The sequence below is a fragment of the Lagenorhynchus albirostris genome, chromosome 15, assembly GCF_949774975.1.
Source record: "Lagenorhynchus albirostris chromosome 15, mLagAlb1.1, whole genome shotgun sequence".
NCBI classification, from domain to species: Eukaryota; Metazoa; Chordata; class Mammalia; order Artiodactyla; family Delphinidae; genus Lagenorhynchus; species Lagenorhynchus albirostris.
The window spans coordinates 26,676,223-26,700,988 of record NC_083109.1 but is presented as its reverse complement, the minus strand read 5'-3'; the positions used below and the strand labels follow the sequence as shown (position 1 = coordinate 26,700,988).

The following is a 24,766-nucleotide window of genomic DNA, read 5'->3' as shown; positions in this document are numbered from 1 at the left end:
CATCAAAGCCCCCCTAGTGTTCTCTGGGATTGGAAATGTGCTTGGCCCCAGGAAGGGAGTTCGGGGTATGCCTGAGTGTGCCTGAGTATGTTACTAAACCCCTCTCAGTCCATTTCCTCGTCTGTAAAACGGCCTTAATGGGTATACTTGCCTTACAGGGTTGTGAGAGGGTTCAGTGAAGTTACACATGAATTATACAAGCTGTATAAAGGGCTTGGCACTTAGGTGCCCAATAATTAATCGTTTTTACTGTTATCATCGGGAGTCCAGACAACACTGCCTCTTCCCCCTGCCCCTGGGGAGCACTGGGTCAGTGCTTCCAAATGTTAACGTGCTCACAAATCATCAGGGATCTGGCTAAAATGCAGAGCCCCTTTCAGCAGGCCTGAGAGTCTGCATTGCTAACCACCTCCCAGTGATGCCACTGGGGCTGGTCCACAGACAACACTTTGAGTAGTGAGAATATAGAGGGGCAGTTCTCAAACTTGAGAATTTTCTGGAAAGCTTATTAAAGCACACACCCCCAGAGTGTTGGATTCAGTAGGCCTGGTGTGGGGCCTGAGAATATGCATTTCTAACAAATTCCCAGGTGCAGCGGTCAGGGATCTCCATGGAAATGGAACCGTTAGTGTGTGTATAAGGAATTGGCCGTGTGATATTGCGGGAGCTGGTAAGTCTGAAATCTGTGAGGGCAGAAAACTCAGGCAGGATTTCTCTGGTACAGTCTTGAGGCAGAATTGCTTTCTTTTTCCAGAAGCCTCAAGTTTTGCTCTTAAGCCCTCACCTGATTGGATGAAGCTCGCCCAGATGATCCAGACTGATATCTTTTATTTAAAGTCTGCTGATTTTAGATGTTAATCACCTCTATAAAATACCTTAACAGCAACATCTAGACGAGCATTTGACCAAACAAGTGGACACCATTCCCAGCCAGGTTGACACACGCATTAACCATCATACCAGGTTGTGAGGATGCTACTGGTCTGGGTACCACACTCTGAGAACCACTGAGCTAGATCATTAGCTCTGGGATCCTGTTGTTTGGATTCCTCTGGTGTGGGGAAAAGTTAAAGAAGAAAAAATGTTCACGTAGTTCACATAGTTGCAGTGGCCGGGCCAGTTGGGGCAGCCACCCGCCTGCATTTTCCTTCAGATGTCTCCTCTGCCCTGTTCCCCAGGGCCTGCGAGCCTCCACCTTCCTCTTCGTGACGGCAGAGCAGTCCTAGAAAGAGGGGTTTGAGTTGGACTCAGAAGGGAGCAGGCAGCATCACCCCCTTCACGCCACCCCATCAGTCTAGTGTAAAGCCCATCTCAATCTGAACTTTTTTTTCCATCTAAGTGTTCTCCCCTCCCACCAGCCCAGGCCCTCTGGTTTGTCAGGGGAACGGACAGGACCCAGATCATAGGGACCACGCTTGCTCCTCTAGCCTCCCTTGTGTGGCTAGGAAGCAGGTGCTGGGCTCTCAGGACCCTGTCTGTCCGTCTCTCTGTGTGTCCACAGAACTGGTCTAACGCTTCACTCAGGGCTGTGAGCATCCTGGGCAACCACTGTGCTGCTCTGGGCTTTGGGGGGCCTCTGTCCAAAGTGCAGGATGGTAAGAGCCGAGTTTTAACATTCTCTTACGCGGGTTTACCCCAACCAGAGCTTCTCACACTTTTTCACTGAAATCTCCCAAGAGTTGAGATGTTTTGGATACAGATAACAGAAAACCCAGTTCACAGTAGCTCAAACAAGAAGGCAGGAACTGTTCTCTTTGGCATCTGGTGTAATGTGTGGACCCCATCACAGAATAGCGTTTTTAAACGCATAACATAAAGTATGTTTGATTATGAAAGAAAGCAACTGTATCGAAAAACAGTTACAAGCTGTGTTTGTCTGGCTCCTCTGAGAAACAGATTTAACAGGCCAGAGTTTGGCCTGTGAGACGAGGCGGAGGGAGCCTGGGGAGGCTGAGGGAGCTGTCACCCCACCAAGGCCAACCCCAGTGAGGGAGAGAGGGAAGGAAAGGTGGGCAAAGTCTCCTAATGCCCTGTGGCCTGACGGAAGTTCAACGAGGCCTGCGGAGGCCTCAAGCCCAAGTCGCTGTCAGGAGTCCCCTGTCTCCCAGGAGTGGGCCAGCCTTCAGATCCTTGCATCGAGAAGATGCAAGAAATGTTTAACAAAGATCTAGAAGAATTAAAGAACAAACAAACAGAGATGAAAAATTCAATAACTGAAATGAAAACTACACTAGAAGGAATCAATAGCAGAATAACTGAGGCAGAAGAACAGATAAGTGACCCAGAAGACAGAATGGTGGAATTCACTGCTGCAGAACAAAATAAAGAAAAAAGAATGAAAAGAAATGAACACAGCCTAAGAGACCTCTGGGACAACATTAAACGCAACAACTTTCACATTATAGGGGTCCCAGAAGGAGAAGAGAGAGAGAAAGGACTCGAGAAAATATTTGAAGAGATTATAGTCGACAACTTCCCTAACATGGGAAAGGAAATAGCCACCCAAGTCCAGGAAGCGCAGCGAGTCCCATACAGGATAAACCCAAGGAGAAACACACTGAGACACATAGTAATCAAACTAGCAAAATTGAAGACAAAGAAAAATTATTGAAAGCAGCAAGGGAAAAACGACAAATAACATACAAGGGAACACCCATAAGGTTAACAGCTGATTTCTCAGCAGAAACTCTATAAGCCAGAAGGGAGTGGCATGATATACTTAAGGTAATGAAAGGGAAGAACCTACAACCAAGATTACTCTACCTGGCAAGGATCTCATCCAGATTTGATGGAGAAATCAAAAGCTTTAAGACCAGCAAAAGCTAAGAGAATTCAGCACCACCAAACCAGCTCTACAACAAATGCTAAAGGAACTTCTCTAAGTGGGAAACACAAGAGAAGGAAAGGACCTACAAAAACAAACCCAAAACAATTAAGAAAATGGTAATAGGAACATACATATTGATAATTACCTTAAAGGTGAATGGATTAAATGCCCCAACCAAAAGACACAGGCTTGCTGAATGGATACAAAAACAACACTCATATATATGCTGTCTACAAGAGACCCACTTCAGACCTAGGGGCACGTACAGACTGAAAGTGAGGGGATGGAAAAAGATATTCCATGCAAATGGAAATCAAAAGAAAACTGGAGTAGCAATACTCGTATCAGATAAAATAGACTTTAAAATAAAGAATGTTACAAGAGACAAGGAAGGACACTACATAACGATCAAGGGATCAATCCAAGAAGAAGATATAACAATTATAAATATATATGCACCCAACATAGGAGCACCTCAATACATAAGGCAACTGCTAATAGCTATAAAAGAGGAAATCGACAGTAATACAATAATAGTGGGGGATTTTAACACCTCACTTACACCAATGGACAGATCATCCAAACAGAAAATTAATAAGGAAACACAAGATTTAAATGACACAATAGACCAGATAGATTTAATTGATATTTATAGGACATTCCATCCAAAAACAGCAGATTACACTTTCTTCTCAAGTGCGCACAGAATATTCTCCAGGATACATCACATCTTGGGTCACAAATCAAACCTCAGTAAATATAAGAAAATTGAAATCATATCCAGCATCTTTTCTGACCACAACGCTATGAGATTAGAAATCAATTACAGGGAAAAAGACATAAAAAACACAAACACACATGGAGGCTAAACAATACGTTACTAAATAACCAAGAGATCACTGAAGACATCAAAGAGGAAATCAAAAAGTACCTAGAGACAAATGCCAACGAAAACATGGTGATACATACCTATGGGATGCAGCAAAAGGAGTTCTAAGAGGGAAGTTTATAGCAATACAAGCCTACCTCAAGAAACAAGAAACATCTCAAATCAACAATCTAGCCTTACACCTAAGGGAACTAGAGAAAGAAGAACAAACAAAACCCAAAGTTAGCAGAATGAAAGAAATCATAAAGATCAGAGCAGAAATAAATGAAATAGAAACAAAACAATAGCAACTATCAGTAAAACTAAAAGCTGGTTCTTTGAGAAGATAAACAAAATTGATAAACCATTAGCCAGACTCATCAAGAAAAAGAGGGAGAGGAGTCAAATCAATAAAATTAGAAATGAAAAAGGAGAAGTTACAACAGACACCGCAGAAATACAAAGCATCCTAAGAGACTACTACAAGCAACTCTATGCCAATAAAATGGACAACCTGGAAGAAATGGACAAATTCTTAGAGAGATATAACCTTCCAAGACTGAACCAGGAAGAAACAGAAACTATGAACAGACCAGTCACAAGTAATGAAATTGAAACTGTGATTAAAAATCTTCCAACTAACAAAAGTCTAGGACCAGATGGCTTCACAGGTGAATTCTATCAAACATTTAGAGAAGAGATAACACCCATCCTTCTGAAACTCTTCCAAAAAACTGTGGAGGAAGGAACACTCCCAAACTCATTCTATGAGACCACAATCACCCTGATACCAAAACCAGACAAAGATACTACAAAAAAAGAAAATTACAGACCAATATCACTGAAGAATATAGATGCAAAAATCCTCAACAAAATACTAGCAAACAGAATCCAGCAACACATTAAAAGGATCATACACCATGATCAAGTGGGGTTTATCCCAGGGATGCAAGGATTCTTCAATATATGCAAATCAATCAATGTGATACACCATATTAACAAATTGAAGAATAAAAACCATATGATCATCCCAATAGATGCAGAAAAAACTTTTGACAAAATTCAACACCCATTTATGATAAAAACTCTCCAGAAAGTGGAGCATAGAGGGAACCTACCTCAACATAACAAAGGCCATATATGACAAACCCACAGCAAACATCATTCTCAATGGTGAAAAACTGAAAGCATTTCCTCTAAGATCAGGAACAAGACAAGGACGTCCACTCTCACTACTATTATTCCACATAGTTTTGGAAGTCCTAACCATGGCAATCAGAGAAGAAAAAGAAATAAAAGGAATACAAATTGGAAAAGAAGAAGTAAAACTGTCACTGTTTGCAGATGACATGATACTATACATAGAGAATCCTAAAGATGCCACCAGAAAACTACTAGAGCTAATCAATGAATTTGGTAAAGTTGCAGGATACAAAATTAATGCACAGAAATCTCTTGCATTCCTATACACTAATGATGAAAAATCTGAAAGAGAAATTAAGGAAATACTCCCATTTACCATTGCAACAAAAAGAATAAAATACCTAGGAATAAACCTACCTAGGGAGACAAAAAACCTGTATGCAGAAAACTAGAAGACACTGATGAAATAAATTAAAGATGATACAAACAGAGAGATATACCATGTTCTTGGATTGGAAGGATGAATTTTGTGAAAATGACTATACTACCCAAAGCAATCTACAGATTCAATGCAATCCCTATCAAATTACCAATGGCATTTTTTACAGAACTAGAACAAAAAGTCTTAAAATTTGTATGGAGACAAAAAAGACTCCCAGTAGCCAAAGCAGTCTTGAGGGAAAAAAACGGAGCTGGATGAATCAGACTCCCTGACTTCAGACTATACTATAAAGCTACAGTAATCAAGATAATATGCTACTGGCACAAAAACAGAAATATAGATCAATGGAAGAGGATAGAAAGCCCAGAGATAAACCCATGCACCTATGGTCAACTATGACAAAGAAGGCAAGGATATACAATGGAGAAAAGACAGTCTCTTCAATAAGTGGTGCCAGGAAAACTGGACAGCTACATGTAAACGAATGGAATTAGAACACTCCCTACCACCATACACAAAAATAAACTCAAAATGGATTCAAGACCTAAATGTAAGACTGAACACTATAAAACTCTTAGAGGAAAACATAGGAAGAACACTCTTTGACATAAACGACAGCAAGATCTTTTTTGATCCACCTCCTAGAGTAATGGAAATAAAAACAAAAATAAACAAATGGGACCTAATGAAACCTAAAAGCTTTTGCAAAGCAAAGGAAGCTACAAACAAAACGAAAAGACAACCCTCAGAATGGGAGAAAATATTTGCAAACGAATCAATGGACAAAGGATTAATCTCCAAAATATATAAACACCTCATGCAGCTCAATATTAAAAAGACAAACAGCCCAATCCAAAAATGGCCAGAAGACCTAAATAGACATTTCTCCAAAGAAGACATACAGATGGCCAAGAAGCACATGAAAAGCTGCCCAACATCACTAGTTATTAGGGAAATGCAAATCAAAACTACAATGAGGTATCACCTCACACCAGTTAGAATGGGCATCATCAGAACATCTACAAAGAACAAACGCTGGAGAAGGTGTGGAGAAAAGGGAACCCTCTTGCACTGCTGGTGGGAATGTAAATTGATACAGCCACTATGGAGAACAGTATGGAGGTTCCTTAAAAAACTAAAAATAGAATTACCATATGATCCAGCAATCCCACTCCTGGGCATATTCCCTGAGAAAACCATAATTCAAAAAGTCACAGGCACCCCAATGTTCATTGCAGCACTATTTACAATAGCCAGGTCATGGAAGCAACGTAAATGCCCATTGACAGACAAATGGATAAAGAAGATGTGGTACATATATACAATGGAATATTGTTCAGCCATAAGAAGGAATGAAATCGGGTCATTTGTAGAGACGTGGATGAATCTAGAGACTGTCATACAGAGTGAAGTAAGTCAGAAAGAGAAAAACAAATATCGTATATTAACGCATATATGTGGAACCTTGAAAAATAGTACAGATGAACCGGTTTCCAGGGCAGAAACTGACACACAGATGTAGAGAACAAACATATGGACACCAAGGGGGGAAAGCGGTGTGGGGCGGGGGTGGTGGTGTGAAGAATTGGGAGATTGGGAGTGATATGTATATACTAATATGTATAAAATGGATGACTAATAAAAACCTGCTGTATAAAAAAATAAATAAAATAAAATTCAAAAAAAACACCAAAAAAGCAAATTTGCATAGCTTGTTATAATTTATATCCAACCTCAGTGTCTACCTTTGCAAAATTTTGGGACTAATGGTACATGGAACCTGAGATGCTGTGATTTAAATAAGAGAGGATTTTTTATTCAAATTAAGTACATATAGGATTCCAGCTTTAGTGGGCGTTACTGTCTCCCCAGTATCCATTCCACTGCGGCTCCCCCATTCTATAGTGTAGATTCTATTTGGACTGAGTTTTTCCAGGTGATCCCATCTGTATCGCCCATGTTTTCCTGTCTCCTCAGTAAAATTCTCTCACTTCCATTTTATGAATTTTGTCAGGTGGCCCCTTAGTTATCTATAAATGCGTAATTCTAATTACACATAATTCCAGTGCTTCCCTTTGGTGTTTGGAGGCTATCTTTAAGGAGTCTGAGATTTTCTGTCCCTTTTCCTGTTGACAAAGGGAGAAAAGCAAAACCATTTCTATAGTAGTATCATATGCAATAGTTTTCTTGTAGTTATCCCTCCACATAATTATAGCCAACACTCAACTGTCCTTTAAGAAAATTCATGATATGACTTTCTAGACAGAATTTAGAAACTAATTAATTACAATACAACAGACTTCTTTACCAAAAATACATTCAAGGGCTCCTTTTAAAAAGCAAACTTCTGTTGCACATAATTAAAGAATCATAGACCTTGATGGGTCTTTTATGATCATCTTTACAAATAAATTGAGATGAAGTATTCTTTTCAAGGGAATGATCACTTTGTTATTTTCACCCAATGGGATCTATGTAGCCATAATAAAGAACCAGGACATTCTATACGAGCTGAAATGGAGAGATGCTCAGGATAGAACGTGAAGTTGAAAAAGGTGCAAGCTGGTCAATCTTAGCATCTCTAGATGTGGAGCAAACAGACAACTGTGACGGAATAGCACCAGCTGTGTATTCTTGCCAAAAAGGGGAACCTGAATGTAACCAAACCTCTAGAGCTAAGTTTCATTTATAGGAAATACAAAGAAAAGAGGAATACTTTAAATGGTGCTACAAGGAAACAGACCAACCCAGAATATGGAACAGTGCACAGGACAATTGGTTTGTACACCTAGTCAATGGCAGGGGAAAGGAGGGAGGACTGTCCTCAATTAAAAGAGACTTAGGTGTCATAACAACCAAATGCAATGTAGGGAGCTGTTTAGGTCTGGACTTAAACCTATTATAAAAGGACATTTTTGAGATAATCAGGGGAATTTGATCATGGACTGAAGAATCAGACGCTAAGACATCATTATTAATTATGTCTTGTATGATAATGGTATTATGGTTATATAGCAGACTGTCAATCTTTTGAAAACAAGATGCACACAAGTCTGTAAGGGTGAAATAACATGACATCTGGGATTTGTTTTAAAATGAAAGTTCGATAATTTTGAATTTGTGTATTGGGAGTATGTACTATTCTCTGCTTTTGATATGTCAGAAAATTTTAATGTAGAATAGTAAATAGAGGTCTTCCCTGGTGGTGCAGTGGTTGAGAGTCTGCCTGCCGATGCAGGGGACGCGGGTTCGCGCCCCAGTCCGGGAGGATCCCACATGCCGCGGAGCGGCTAGGCCTGTGAGCCATGGCCACTGAGCCTGCGTGTCCGGAGCCTGTGCTCCGCAATGGGAGAGGCCACAGCAGTGAGAGGCCCGCGTACCGCAAAAAAAAGAAAATGCAAGGTGAAAAAAATAAAGCTTTAATGAGGAAATGTGTGTAAAATCCTTGTGCCTGGTTCATTGTCGAGAAGTATTAGCTTCTAATATTACCACTGTTTAGGAACTATTCCCCTAAAGTTCTGTTTCTGTTGCTGTGTTCCCAAACTCCGTGGCTTGAAACAGCAATCATCTCTTATTTAGCTCATGAGCCTCCGGCTTGGGCAGCACTTGACAGGGAAGGCTCATGGCTGCTCCAGCATCTACCTGGGCGGATTTACTGAGGGCTGGAGGACTCACTGCCAAGCTGACCCACTCACTCCGCTAGCAAGTTGGTGCTGGCTGCTGGCTGGGAGTTCAGTCAGGGTTGGGGGCTGGAAGACTCAGTTGCCCCCAGTGTGGGCTTCTCCACATGACCCAAGCTTCCTCACAGCATGGTGGCTGGGTTCCAAGGGTGACCATCTCCAAAGAGAAAGCTGTGTGGAAGCTGTGTTGCCTTTTATGACCCAGCACTGGAATTCCCACAGCATCACTTCTGCTGTACACAATTAGTTGAGACAGTCCTGAAGGCTCACGCAGATTCAAAGGGAACGGACATTGACTTTCCTCTTGTTGGAAGGTGGTGGGTAGCAAGGTTGTGGAAGACATGTGGGACTGGGAATATCGTTGTGATTGCTTTTGGAAACGACAATCTGGTGGGGCTAGATGTTAGGTGATTTCCAGTCTCAACAACTCTGATATATCACCATGCAGGAAGTTTATTTTCCACTCTTTAGGATTATTCCCTTAGGAGGACGTCTCCTGGAATAGGCATGTCAGTGACTAACAAGGCTTTAAACAATAAAGGCTTTTCATTATCTTATATAACAAGAAAGCTGGCGGTAGGCAGTTCCAGGTTTAGGGATGTGCTCAAAGGTGCCATTAAAAGCCCGGGCGTCTTCTCTTTGTCCGCTCTGCCTCCTCAGTGTGTTGGGTTTCTGTCATCAAACTTGTCACCTTATGGATGTGAGATGGCTGTTGTAGCTACAGGTATCACCTCCTCAGATGCAGCATTTGAACAAGGGGCAGACACTTTCTCTCTCTCTCTCTCTCTCTCTCTCTCTCTCTCCCCCCCACCCCCAATCTCTCCCCAACCCTAATATTTTTAACAAGGATGAAATTCTTTCCTCAAAGCCCCAAGCAGATATCTCCTTAGGTCTCTTTGGCCAAAACGGGTCACATGGTTTCCATTAGCTGCAAGGGAGGCTGGGAAAACAAGTATCTGGTCTTTCTAGCCTCCATCCTGAGAGGTGGGCTTTGTCAGTCAGGAACAAGAGGAAGTGGAATGGCTTTAGGGAAGTCAACCAACAGGGGTGGGGGTGGCAGTTCCTAGATCAAAAGGTATGAACTGTTAAAAATTTTTTTTAATTGAAGTTTAATAAAACAGAAAGTTCCCAAATTATTAAGGATATAGCTTGATGAATTTTCACAAGGTGAACACTAGTACCCAGATTATACACAGAGCATTGCCAGCCCCTCAGCAGCTCCCCCAGACCCCTTTCCACCCACCACCCCCAGTCACTGACAGCATAGGTTCTTTTTGTCTGTTTTGGGACTTTATATAATTGGAATCATGCAGTACAGCTACATTGTGTCTGGTTTCTCTCCTTCAACATTATGTCCGTGCGATTCATCCATCCTGATGTGGGTAACTGTAAATTGTTAAGCATTGTTGTACACTATTCCACTGAGAGAATATTTATTCATTTGAGAGTTTCAAGGTTGGAGTTATTATGAATTGTGCTGCTTGGACATTGCCGTGCATGTCCATGGATGCCCACGTGCACACGTTTCTGTCACGGAGTTACCTAGGAGCGGAATTGCTGGGTCACAGGGGTGCCTGCCTTCAGTTTTAGTGGATGCTGCCCAACAGTTTCCCAACAATGCAGTGTGTGAGCATTCCAGTTTCTCCACATCCTCACCAACACTTGGTAGTGTCTGCCTTTACGTTTAGCCATTCCTGGGGAGTGTGTAGTGCTATCATATTGGGGTTTTCATTTGCGTTTCCCTGAAGACTATGGGTCAGTGCCTTTTCATTGCTTACTCTGCGTCATCTCTCACGAAGTGCCCAGTCAAGTCTTTGCACAGCTGTGAACCGTTGGAAGCCCTGGATGCACACTGAGTAATTGTTTTCCAAAAGAGCTGTGCACGTGTGGCTGGCCCTGCCCCACTGCCAGTGCTCCAGTATTTTGGGCACCCCATCTTCTGGGCACACACACCCTGAACCAGGGTGCACAGCATGGCAGGCAGAGCAGGGCTGGGTTTTTAGCTCCCACTGCCCCCACCGCTGGAAGCCCTTCTTGCAACAACCCGCGGCCATGCCTGATGGCCCTGCCCGCCTCACATCGTACCAAGAGCCTCGCTTTGACCAGCTGGGCCATGCTCAGAGGAGATGAGACGAAATGAGAGTTTGCTCAGGCTGGGTGCACTTATGCTGGAGAAAAAATGGCTCCAGGGCACTTGCTCGGGGGCTGCAAATAACCAAAGGGCTGTTCTGGGGCCCAGGAACCAGATTTGTTATAGGAGGCCTAGAGGCCAGAACCAGGCAGGCGAATTTTAACTCAACACAGGTTAAGCTGGGAAAGTTCCATGGGGTCTGGGTTACTGCTGTAGCATAAAGCCAAGCACAGAGTAGGCATCTAATATGTACCTTCTGGATGAAATGACTGCTTAATAGAGCTATCCTGCCGTGGAATGGGCTGTCAAGGGGTGGGGGAAGGTAGTGAGCTCCCTGGCACTGTGAATGTGCAAGGTCAGGCAGGTGACCATTGTGGAGGGATGTCACAGAGGGAGCAATGCCTTTGGTGCCTGCTGCCCTGCATGGTATGAAAGCTTCTCCCAACCCCTAGACTCTGTGAAGCTTTGAATTATCCATGCTGGGATTCAATAAAGGCAGGCTGATTGCAGTATTAGCTGAAGCAAAATCTAATTAGGAAGGCAAATTGATTTCCAAAAAAAGAAGTGGATGATGTGTTCCCAGGACTGTTAGAAATGGCTTTTTAATTGTCTGCTCCTTTGTATTATTCATGCAATTGTGTGCCTTTGTGAGCTCAGTCGGTCTCTCACTTTCCTTCCCACTTCCCTCTCTCCCTCCCACCATGCTTAGCACCTTCTCTGTCCCAACCCCTTCAAGGCTGGGCTGGGCCATTCCTCAGGGACAGCTAGGGGGCCCTCGGGGGACGGAAACAGAAAAATGCTGGGGAGGGGCCCCTGGGGAGGGGCCCCAGACCCCCAAGCCCAGGGGCCAACAAGGAACCACACAGAGCTGAGAGCCAACCTTTCTGCCCTCACCCCCACCCCAGGTAGCCCGGTCGCAGGGGAAGGGCATCTTCCTCTTCCGGAGGCTGAAGGACATCATGGACTGGAAGAAGGTGAGCTTGCCCCTCCCCCTTCCTCCCCAAACCCTCCTTTGCCCTTGCATGGATGAGGGGCCCCTCCTCCTTGCCCTCAAAGCTTGGAGGGCTGGCCAAGAAACTCTGCCTGCAGGCCTGCCTATGGGTGCAGGGTCTCTGGAGCCAAATTGCCTGGGTTCAAATCCTGACCTTGCCACTTAGTAGCTGTGTGACCTTGGGCAAGTCATTTCACCTCTCTGTGCCCCTGTGAATCAGTGAGTTAATATGTCTAAGAGAACGGTGCATTCTTTTCCTGGGCTTCCTGCTCACCTGGCTGCAGAGAGTTTGGCTAACTCTTCCTCCAGTCCTGGACTGAGCCTGAGGCAGGTCCCTCCCTCCCCCAACCCCGTCTTTGTCACAGCAGAAATCCTGGTCCCAATCCTGCCTCAGCAGCTGTGTGGTCCTGGGGAAACTGCTGAGCCCCTTAGGGATGATAATGTGCAGGGTGGGTGTGAGGGGCAGGATGACAGAACTCCACAACGGGCACCTACCGTGTCAGCAGGCTCACAGCAGGTGCTCAATAAATGAATTTTTCCTCCCCACCGTGTGTTCTGATTCCTCCCCACCGTGTGTCCTGATTCCTCCCATGAAACTGTCGGGGCACCGCCGCGAAGAAGCTCACCAGCTTGGAGGCTTAGCCGGCTCCGAGCGCTGTCAACCCCTCTGGCAGCCACATGAGTATAGGTGGGGGTAGCCCTGGGTCCCAGAAAGAGAAGACCTGGCTGCCTCGATATTGAAGCAGCTTGGGGGTGGGGGTGGTGGTAGGTGTAGAAAATTCTGGCCCTTGGGCCCAGAAGCCCTGAGTTCCAGCGCTCACTGCCACTGGCTGTTGTGTGACCTTACCAGGTGTGTGACATATGCCTTTGGGCCTCGGTTTTCTCACAAGGTTACTGTGAAGGGGACAGTGGGTGGGAAAGGGCTTTGCAGATGGTGAGGTGAAAAGGAGCGTGCTATCCTCCTGAGCTGGGCTGGCCTGCAAAGAATTAGCAAGTAGAGAAGGGAGAGGAATGTCCTTGGAGGCCTGGGTGGTACTCCAGGCAGCACTGACCAACGGAACTTTCTACAGTAGTGGGAATGGTGCACACCTGTGCTCTCCAATGCCCTGACCACTAGCGACATGTTGATATACTGAACGCTGGAAATGAGGCTAGTGCGACTGAAGGACTGGATTTTTAATTTATTTCCTCTTTTATTGCGGTAAAATATACATAAAACTTACCAGTTTAACTCTATTTGTGTACAATTCAATGGCATTAAGTACCTTCATAGTTTTGTGCAACAGTCACCACCATCCATTTCTAGAACTTTTTCATCTTCTCCAGCTGAAACTTGTAGCCATTAAACACTAATTCCCTCCTGCCCCCCTGCCCCCAGCCCCTGGCAACCACCCTTCTACTTTCTGTCTCTATGAATTCCACTACTCTAGGTACCTCGTATAAGTGGAATCATACAATATTTGTCCTTTTATGTCTGGCTTGTTTCACTTAGCATGAAGCCTTTAAGTTTCCTCCATATTGTAGCATGTAACATCATTTCCTTTTAATCAATTTAAATATAAATGTACATAGCCACATGTGGCCAGTAGCTGCCCTACTGGGAAGCACAGATCTAGAGGCTAAATACCCAGGCTCTGAGCCCAGCCTGTGTGGGTCCACTTCCCAGCTGTACCACCAGTTGGCTGTGTTACCATGGGCAAGTCACTCCCCTTCTCTGTGCTTCAGTTTCTCATCTGTAAAACGGGAATAACATTAGTACTTTCCCGACAGGGTTGATTTAAGGATCAGATCATATACCCCCAAGTAGAGTGCCTATCACAATGCCTCATATACAGGAAATGCGAAAAAAATGTTAATAACAATTATTATTACAACTAGGCCACAAGAAGTTCTGATGACCAGAAAGATGACATTCCCGTGGAGAACTATGTAGCTCAGCATTACATCGAAAATCCCTACCTGATAGGAGGTAAGATGGCTGTCTCTGCTCCTGCCCTTCCATGGGATGGTCGGTCAGTCAGTCAACAAGCCTTGATTAGCAGCCCAACGTGGGCTCAGCCTGACACCAGGCATGATGGGGTGCAAAGACAGAATCCCACCCTGCATGCTCCCACCTCCCAGCTGTTGCCCCTAAGGTTCCCCCTGCCTGGCATGCCCTTCCCTCTCCCTTCCTGGTTCACTAAAATCCTCTTCATTCATCAAGAACCAGCTCCTTCATGCGTTTATCCAACAAATATTTACAAAGTGCCTAGTCAGTGCCAACCATCGTCCAGGGTGCTGGCTGCCCACCCTGTTCTCTTGGAGCTTACACTCCAATGAGCAGACAGCAATAAACCAGAAACAAAGAAGTAAGATAGTTCCACACAGCGGTGAGTGTTAGGAAGTAAATCAAGTGCAGAGTGAGGGAGGGCCTCTCTGCAGAGGTGACGGGAGCTGAACCCTGAATGACAGCTAGGAGTCACCCGTGGGTAGATTTGGAGGCCCGGGGAGATGTAAGGGCCAAGGGCCTGAGGAGGAACCAGGCTATGGCGCATGAAACCTTCTCGGATTTCCCCAGGCCGTCTCCACCTCTGCTTTTCCCACACAGGGGCCGTGAAGTACAGACACGTCAGGCAGTATGTGAGGAGGGGCGTCTTGGGAGGGTCTGGTCTGAGAGGAGCCAGTGCTCCGAAGGGGACAACATCACTTACCTCCTCTCACTTCCTCAGGAAATGTCCTTCTGCCGGGGCAGTCCGTGGTGTCTTCTCCACCCCTCCCTTTCCCAGTGACCCCATCCTCTCTCGTGGTTTTAACCACCACCCAGATCCAGTAACTCCCAGCTTTCTGTCTGCAGCCGAGACCTTGCCCTGCACCCCAGACCCTGATGTCCTGCAGCCTGTATCATCCCCTCGCAGGCATCTCTCAGCAACTCGAATCCAACAGGACTAACATCTACCCCTTGTCCTCCCCCCACCATCTGGCTCACCCACCAGCCTCCCCCTGGGGACGCAGCCCTCGCACCCCCGAGCCAGAAGGTGGAGACCGTTCTGGGAGCGTCCCTCTCTTCCCTCCCACATCCGGTTCTCCATCAAGTTCCCATGCAGCTTTTGAACCTGCTGGCCACCTCCATCCCAGTTCCGGACACTGTCCTCTCCCTCCAGGGCAACACGCCAGCCTCCGCATTGATGCCCACTGCTCTGGCCCCCTTCGCTCTACTCCAAACACAGTTGCCAGAGGGATCGGACACCCTTCAGTAGCTTCCCATGGTTGGTGGAACAAAATCCAGAAACTGCACATGACCTGGCCTCTGCTGACCTCACTCACATCTCCTTCCACTCTGCCCTTGGACCAAGCTCTTTGTCGCCTCTGGGCCTCTACTCAGGCAGCTCCTCCTGCGCGAAGGCCCCGCCCCCTCTGGGCTAGGCAGGCACCCGGTACCTCCAGTGGCACACTGGGATTCACATCTGCCTGTCAACTGTTGTATCCCCCAAACCTAGCATGGTACACATTCAATATTCATTACACTGATTAATTCTTCCCTTGCCTGACAGGCCGCAAGTTTGACCTGCGTGTCTACGTGCTGGTGATGTCGGTGAGTGACCAGTACAGGTGCCTTCCTCCAGTGGCGGGGAAGGGACAGTTGGACTGGGGGACAGGGGCAGAAGCCATTCTGGGGGCACCCGTGTGAGCTGTCTGTTTTAACCTGCCTGGGAGAGCCCAGGGGGTGGGTAAACAGATCCAAGCTTTGCCGTCTCAGAGACCCCAGCAACTGGGTTGTCACTCTGCCTTCCTTCTTTATTCATTCAGTCATCCATGGTAACCACAGCTAGCATGTATTGAAAACCAGGCCCAGTATTTAGCAGGTTTTATCTCATTCAGTCCTCCTAATAACCAGGGAGGTAGGATCTTTTATTGGCCTCATTTTACAGATAAGGAAACAGATCAAAGGGACTGAGTGACTGGCTTGAGGTCACACAGATGGTGAGTGGCAGGGCTGGGACTTGGATCCAGGCATCCTACTCTCTTAACAAAGGAGGTGCTATACTCCCTCCACCCATGCATTCAACGAACACTTAAACCTTCCTGGTGCAATATTCTCTGCTGGGAACAGGATATAAGGGTGTCCAAGACAGGCTCGGCCCCTGTCCTCCTGGAGCTTACAGTCTGGTGGGGAATATGGACACACCGTGAGCTGGTGGGTATCACATGTGGTGGTGGAGCAGAGAAGACACCCATTAACTTTGTTCCCTTCTGCATCTCCCTACCCTTACTTCTACCTCCAGGGAAGGAGGGGGATTGAATCAAAGGAGGGTGATGTTTGAGCAGATTCATGAAGGATGATGTGGGAGAGAAGGCAGGGCATGCCAGGCGGAGGAAACAGCAGGTGCAAAAGCTAGGAGTTGTGAAAGTGCTGGTATTGATTCCCCTTCCCTTTTCTCTCTCTCCATTTCCACCTCCCCCACAGTACATGCCGCTGCGAGCCTGGCTGTACCGGGACGGCTTCGCCCGATTCTCCAACACCCGCTTCACACTGAACAGCATTGATGACCAGTGTATCCTGGCATCCCACCCCCCACCCCTAAGTGTTCTCCACATACCCTGCTCTGCCTGTCCCCTGGCTGGTCCTGAGATAACTCATTCACTCCACAGATGTTGGCTGAGTGCCAGGCTCTGGTCTGGGCACAGGAGATACAGCAGTGAACAAGATAGCCCTGGTCACTTCCCTTCCGGAGCTTACAATCTTGTGGAGATGGGGGATCCTCCAGTGATCTGAGGAGAGCAGCCTTGCTCTGCTCAGAGCAACTCACCCCAGGCTTCTCTGCTTGGTGATCATTTCACATTGATTCATGTTCATAGGATAGGAGTGTTTGAGTCCCTTTGGAGAATGTTTGCATCCTTTTACATGCCTAGTCATCAGCTCACTCATTCACTTGAATACAATGTCCTTTTCACCCATCAAATTGACAGATATGAAAATTTTGATAACACGCTATATTGGCAAGGCTAGGGGAATACATACATTGCTGGTGGAATGTGAACTGGTACAACCGCTTAGGAGGCAATCTGGCAAATTATCAAAAGACAAATGCACAGACCCTCTGACCGAGCAATTCCCTTCTGGAGTTTATCCTGCAGGTACACTAACAATATAGTAAAAGAGGGGGTTAAATGTTATTCACTGCACAGCCTTGTTGTGAGATGTTTTAAAAAAGAAAATACCTAAATGAATTACTCATTTATACAGTGGAGTACTATACAGCTGTTAAAAAGGAATGGGGGGGGCTTCCCTGGTGGTGCAGTGGTTGGGAGTCCGCCTGCCGATGCAGGGGACGCGGGTTCGTGCCCCGGTCCGGGAGGATCCCACATGCCGCAGAGCGGCTGGGCCTGTGAGCCATGGCCGCTGAGCCTGCACGTCCGGAGCCTGTGCTCCACAACGGGAGAGGCCACAACGGTGAGAGGCCCAAGTCCCACAAAAAAAAAAAAAAAAAAAGGAATGGGGGTGCTTCCCTGGTGGCGCAGTGGTTGAGAGTCCGCCTGCCAATGCAGGGGACACGGGTTCGTGCCCCGGTCCGGGAAGATCCCACATGCCACGGAACGGCTGGGCCCGTGAGCCATGGCCACTGAGCCTGCGCGTCCGGAGCCTGTGCTCCGCAACGGGAGAGGCCACAACAGTGAGAGGCCCACGTACCACACACACACACAAAAAAGTGTATCTCTGTATATGTTTTTATCTGTGCCTAGATATTTCTGGAAGGATGTAGAAGAAACAGGAAGCAGAATTTGCCTTTGGGAGGAGAAATGGGCAGGTGGAGACTGGGGTGGGAAGGAGATACTCCTTATATACATTTTTATACCTTTTGACTTTTGAACTATGTGAATGTATTATCTGGTTCAAATATAAACATCAAAGATTGTTTTTAAGATTTTCAGACATGAGCATCAGAGGAAAAGGGGTATGATCAGAAATATTTAGGAGATAAATCAGCACGACTAGATCACCTGCATATGGGAGAGGTGGAAATGACAAGTGATGTTGCCAAGCTTCTGGCTTGGGCAATCCAGCTGATGCTTTTAGTCAATTCACATCACTGTGCCTTAATTTCATTATTCAATTAAGTGTCTGTCCAAGATAATACATTCCCTACATGATAGAAGGGCTTAGGCCTTCCTGAGAATTTTCTACAATTTGTTTCTTTCTGTTTAGCCAACTTCAGCCTTTCCAGTATGTTTGTTTTATTTTGTGATTCTAACAAGCCTTTACCATATGCAACTCATCAAATTTACTTTACTTTCATTTTTTGCCACCTCATTTCTTATTAAAGTTAAATGATACATGTAAAGCACTTAGACAATGCCTAACCCAGAATGACTACTCAGTACACGTTAGTGGTCTCCCGACCCCCATTTAAAAGTGTTTGCTTATCTGCAGGCATCATGGGGCCTTATTAAACTCAGGCCTCTCCCAGGCCTAGTTTCTGTTTAATGAGCCTTTGCTGTGTTCACAGTGAGTGAATACACGTAATTTTCCATCCCTTCTTTTAATTGTTCTTAATTTTTAAATACTGAAATATTTAAATTCTATGAAAACTGCCGGAAAGGCTGTAACAGAAATCTATGCATCTACCATCCAGATTTAGCAGATATTAATATTTTGCCATATTTGCTTTAGAAACACAGCAACTTTTAAAATAATAAAGCAACTTGGGATCACAAAATAATAATATATAATATTATTAACCTGACTTTAAATAAATATATATAACATATATAGTTTACACACAATTATTCAAATACATATATGCATATACACACACCCAAAATATAAAAATATTCACCTCAACACTGTAGTAGTAAACAAGCAGAAACAGCTTAACCCACCCTAGAGGGACGGTGAAATGAATGATAAAGCATTTCCAGGATCCTGTGTAGCTGTTGAATACAATGAGGTGATTGAAATGTCATGGAAAAATACCTACAGGAATTCCCTAGCCCTCCAGTGGTTAGGATTCTGCGCTTTCACTGCTGAGGGCCCGGGTTCCATCCCTGTTTGGGAACACTAAGATCCCACAAGCTGCAAAGCTCTGCCAAGAAAAACAAACAAACAAAAACCCAACGTGTCTATCACAGACCATGAGGTGGAAACGTGTGCGGTGTAGAACTGGGATGCGTTTACAATCCCATTTTTGCTTTTAGGGAAGTACGTTTCTGTTTAGAAGAAAGTATGAAAGGATACTCATGAATCTATTAACTTTGAAAAATTCAGAGGATTAGAATCAGGTCAGGAAACGTTTACTGTCAACTTTACACATTTCTCTATATTATGAACTGTTCTTTGTAACTGCTATGAATTACTTTAATAGTAAAGAGAATAAAACACTTAAAGGATATAGCCTTCATAATAAAAGTATAGCTCTTTAAAGACAAATCAGAAAATACAGAAATGTACAAAAAGGGGGGAGGGAGGAAAAGAAACCTTTTCTAGTCACACTTTCTAGAAGTAACTACTTACCTTTTTGATGTCTTTCCTCCCAGGTTTTTTGTTGTTGTTTGGCCTTTTATATATGAGTGATCACACTGTATAAGTATAACCTTTTTTTCACTGAACATTATTTAAGTATTTTCCTTATAGACATTTTTTATTAGTTACAAAGTATTCCACTGAATAGATTTACTGGTTTACTAATCCTACTTGCTGCAGGCATTTGGGAAGTAGTCAATTTCTTCCTGTTATGACAAACAATGCTGCAAAGAAACATATTTTTTTCATAAATCTTTTACTATATTAAAATTTATTCCTTTGTGTGTTGCCACAGGGGTATAAATACTGGGTCAAGGGCATCGGCCAGATTGTTTTCCAGAAGATTTCCTCATATTTTTACCCTCCCACTGACATTTCATCCCAGCTCCCCAGTACTGGGGACGATCAATTAAAAAACACATTTCCAGGGCTTCCCTGGGGCGCAGTGGTTAAGAATCTGCCTGCCAGTGCAGGTGACACGGGTTCAAGCCCTGGTCCTGAAAGATCCCACATGCTGCAGAGCAACTAAGCCCGTGCACTGCAACTACTTAAGCCTGCGTGCCTAGAGCCTGTGCTCCACAACAAGAGAAGCCACCACAATAAGCCCGCGCACTGCAATGAAGAGTAGCCCCCATTCGCCACAACTAGAGAAAGCCCGTGCGCAGCAACGAAGACGTCACACAGCCAAAAATAAATAAATTTATTAAAAAAAAAACACATTTCCAAAACAATTGGCATATATAGGTGAAGCATATATGGGAATTCATTGTACTATTCTTGCAAGTATTCTGTGGGTTTTAAATTTTTTCCCAATAAAAAGGTTTAAAAAAATGTAACTGACTTGATGGGGAAGCAGATTTTTTGCCTTAGAATTTGCATCTCTTCCAATTTGCATTTTTCCCCCATTTACATCCCTTTAAAATTGTGTATCTTTTATTACTAGAAACTTTGGGCACTTTCCCAGATGGTCTTTTACCAGTTATATTTTTTCTTTTATGTTTTCATATCCTTTATCTATTTCTCTATTAGGGTCATACAATTTTACTGTTAACAATTTATGCGTGATTTTCACGTGACAAAACATTAGCCTGTCATATTTGTTACAAATCTTTTCTCTAGTCATGTTTGCCTTTCATTTTTGCCTTGACATCTGATTAATTTCCTTTTCACATAGTTGACTATATCCACTGATTTCCTCTGTGATTTCTATTGTCATTTCTAAGATAAGAAAATCCTTTTCCCCCTGAAGATCTCACAGCTAATCAGTTCCACTTCTCTATGAACTGGACCGTTTGTTTGCTTACTTTTTGCCACTTAGCTTGTTGGTCCATTGGAACCTGGTTTCAGGTCCATCTGTGGAGAGGGGAGGCTCTGAGGTCAGCTGACCAGTCACCCACTCTCCTCCTTTAGCCTCTGCTTCTCCCTGGAAACTAGGGAAGTCCCTGACTTCTCCTCCCCACAGGCAGGAGCAGTGTGCGGAGAAATGTGAGTGTTTCCTCCATCACAAGGGAGCAATTTCCTCTCTTAAAGCCAGTAACTCACTTTGCCTGAACATCCTCTTTTTCCATTTTTTAAATAACAATTGTATTGTGATATATTCACATACTACACAGTTCACTCAGTTAAATCGTACAACTCAATGGTTCTTTTTTTTAAAAAATAAATAAATTTATTTATTTATTTATGGTTGTGTCGGGTCTTCGTTGCTGCACACGGGCTTTCTCTAGTTGTGGCGAGTGGGGTCGTTGCGGTGTGCAGACTTCTCATTTTGGTGGCATCTCTTGTTTCAGAGCATGGGCTCTAGGTGCGTGGGCTTCAGTAGTTGTGGCACATGGGCTCAGTAGTGTGGTTGGGCTCTAGAGCATACGCTTAGTAGTTGTGGCGCATGGGCTTGCCCTGCGGAATGTGGGATCCTCTGGACCAGGGCTCAAACCCGTGTCCCCTGCATTGGCAGGCGGATTCTTAACCACTGCGCCACCAGTAAAGTCCCAACTCATTGGGTTCTTATCATCTTCACACAACCATCACCACATTCAGTTTTAGAACATTTTCAGGATCCCCCAAAAGAAACTCCATATTCATTAGCTGTCGTTTCCCATTTCCTTCCGACCCCACTTCCCAGCCCTATGCAACCACTTTTTACTCTATATGTTGCTTATTCTGGACATTTCATATAAATGGATTCATATAATATGTGGTCTTTTGTATCTTCTTTTATTAAGCATAATGTTTTCAAAGTTCACCCATGTCATAACCTGTAGCAGTACTTCATTCGTTTTTATTGCTAAGCAATGTTTCATTGTATGGATATAGCACATTTTATTTACCCATTCATTAGCTGATGGACATTTGGGTTGTTTCTACTTTTGAGCTATTATTAATAATGCTGCTATGGACATTTGTGTACAAGTTTTTGTGTGGACATATGTTTTTATTTCTCTTGGGTATATACTAGGAGTGGAGTTGCTGGTCACATGGTAATTTTATGTTTAACCTTTTGAAGAACCACTAAACTATTTTCCAAAGCACTGCACCATTTTGCATTCCCACCAGCATGATAGGAGAGTTCCAGTTGCTCCACATCCTTGCCAACATTCGTTATTATCTGTCCTTTTTTATTATAGCCACACTAGTGGATGTGAAGTGGTTTTGATTTGCACTTCCTTGATGACTAATGATGTTAAGCATCTTTTTGTGTGCTTCTGGCCATTTGTAAATCTTTGGAGAAATTTCTACTCAAAGTCTTTGCCCATTTTCTCATTAGGTTGTCTTTTTTATTGTTGAGCTGTAAGTTTCTAAATGTATTTTTAATACTGCTCCCTTATCAGATACACGATTTACAAATATTTTCTTCCATCCTGTGGGTTGTCCTTTATATTTTTTAATATATATTGTTCCATTGTTTGTTTTCTCTTTTTTAAATATTTATTTATTTATTTATTTTTGGGTCGGGTCTTGGTTGCAGGCACACAGAATCTTTTTGTTGCAGCGTGGGCTCTTCGTTGCAGTGCGCAGGCTTCTCTCTAGTTGTGGCGTGCAGGCTTAGTTGCCCAACCAGGAATCGAACCTGCATCACCTGCATTGGAAGGCAGATTCTTAACCACTGGACTGCCAGGGAAGTCCCTGGTTGTCCTTTTTTTTTTAAGGACTATTTTTTAGAGCAGTTTTAGGTTCATAGCAAAATTGAGAGGAGGGTACAGAGATTTCCCATATACCCCCTTCCCCCATGTGTGCATAGCCTCCTCCACTATCAACACCACTCACCAGAGTGGTACATTTGCTACAATTGATGAACCTATGTTGACACATCATAATCACCCAAAGTCCATAGTTTACATTAAGGTTGTACATTCTATGGGTTTGGACAAACGTATAATGATATGTATCCATCATATTGTATCGTACAGAGTGATTTCACTGCCCTAAAAATCCTCTGCGCACTGCCTTTTCATTTTCTTCATAAAGTCCTTTGAAACACAAAAGTTTCTAATTTTGATGAAGTCCAATTTATCTACTTTTTTATTGCCACCTGTGCTTTTTTTTTAATCTCAATATATTTTTTTTTACATCTTCATTGGAGTATAATTGCTTTACAATGCTGTGTTAGTTTCTGCTGTACAACAAAGTGAATCAGCTATATGTATACTTATATCCCCATATCCCCTCCCTCTTGAGCCTCCCTCCCACCCTCCCTACCCCACCCCTCTAGGTTGTCACAAAGCACCGAGCTGATCTCCCTGTGCTATGCAGCAGCTTCCCACTAGCCATCCATTTTGCATTTAGTAGTGTATATTTGTCAATGTTACTGGCTCACTTCATCCCAGCTTCCCCTTCTCCCCCCGTGTCCTCAAGTCCATTCTCTACATCTGCATCTTTATTCCTGCACTGCCACTAGGTTCATCAGTACCGTATTTTTTAGATTCCATATATGTGCATTAGCATACGGTATTCGTTTTTCTCTTTCTGACTTACTTCACTCTACGACAGACTCTAGGTCCATCCACCTCATTACAAATAACTCAATTTCGTTCCTTTTTATGGCTGAGTAATATTCCCTTGTATATATGTGCCACATCTTCTTTAACCATTCATCTGTCGATGGACACTTAGGTTGCTTCCATGTCCCAGCTATTGTATAAATAGTGCTGCAATGAACATTGTGGTGCATGTATCTTTTTGACTTATGGTTTTTCTCAGGGTATATGTCCAGTAGGATTGCTGGGTCATATGGTAGTTCTGTTTCTAGTTTTTTAAGGAACCTCCATACTGTTCTTCATAGTGGCTGTAACAGTTTACATTCCCATCAACAGTGCAGGAGGGTTCCCTACACCCTCTCCAGCATTTATTGTTTGTAGATTTTTTGATGATGGCCATTCTGACAGGTGTGAGGTGATACCTCATCGTGGTTTTGATTTGCATTTCTCTAATGATTAGTGATGTTGAGGATCTTTTCATGTGTTTGTTGGCCATCTGTATGTCTTCTTTGGCGAAATGTCTATTTAGGTCTTCTGCCCATTTTTGGATTGGGTTGTTTGTTTTTTTGATATTGAGCTGCATGAGCTGCTTGTATATTTTGGAGATTAATCCTTTGTCAGTTGCTTCGGTTGCAAATATTTTCTCCCATTCTGAGGGTTGTCTTTCTGTCTTGTTTATGGTTTCCTTTGCTGTGCAAAAGCTTTTAAGTGTCATTAGGTCCCATTTGTTTATTTTTGTGTTTGCTTTTGTTTTGTTTTTGCGGTACCCGGGCCTCTCACTCTTGTGGCCTCTCCCTTTGCAGAGCACAGACTCCAGACGTGCAGGCTCAGCAGCCATGGCTCACGGGCCTAGCCGCTCCGCGGCATGTGGGATCTTCCCGGACCAGGGCACGAACCTGTGTCCCCTGCATCGGCAGGCGGACTCTCAACCACTGCGCCACCAGGGAAGCCCTATTTTTGTTTTTATTTCCATTACTCTAGGAGGTGGGTCAAAAAGGATCTTGCTGTGATTTATGTCATAGAGTGTTCTGCCTATGTTTTCCTCTAAGAGTTTTGTAGTGTCCGGCCTTACATTTAGGTAAGTTTAATCCATTTTCAATTTATTTTTTTGTATGGTGTTAGGAAGTGTTCTAATTTCATTCTTTTACATGTAACTGTCCAGTTTTCCCAGCACCACTTACTGAAGAGGCTGTCTTTTCTCCATTGTATATT

General features: G+C 44.1%; 1 protein-coding gene across 1 annotated transcript in view; it reads left to right on the top strand.

Moving 5' to 3' along the window:
- The window catches only part of TTLL9 (tubulin tyrosine ligase like 9), a 43,403-nt gene that overhangs the window by 7,384 nt on the left and 11,253 nt on the right, over window positions 1–24,766 (top strand). Inside the window, exons 4-7 of the mRNA XM_060123931.1 lie at window positions 11,997–12,065; window positions 13,961–14,051; window positions 15,613–15,653; window positions 16,527–16,614. Of these exons, the coding sequence (XP_059979914.1) occupies window positions 11,997–12,065; window positions 13,961–14,051; window positions 15,613–15,653; window positions 16,527–16,614 (289 nt within the window). The remainder of the gene's footprint in view (window positions 1–11,996; window positions 12,066–13,960; window positions 14,052–15,612; window positions 15,654–16,526; window positions 16,615–24,766) is intronic.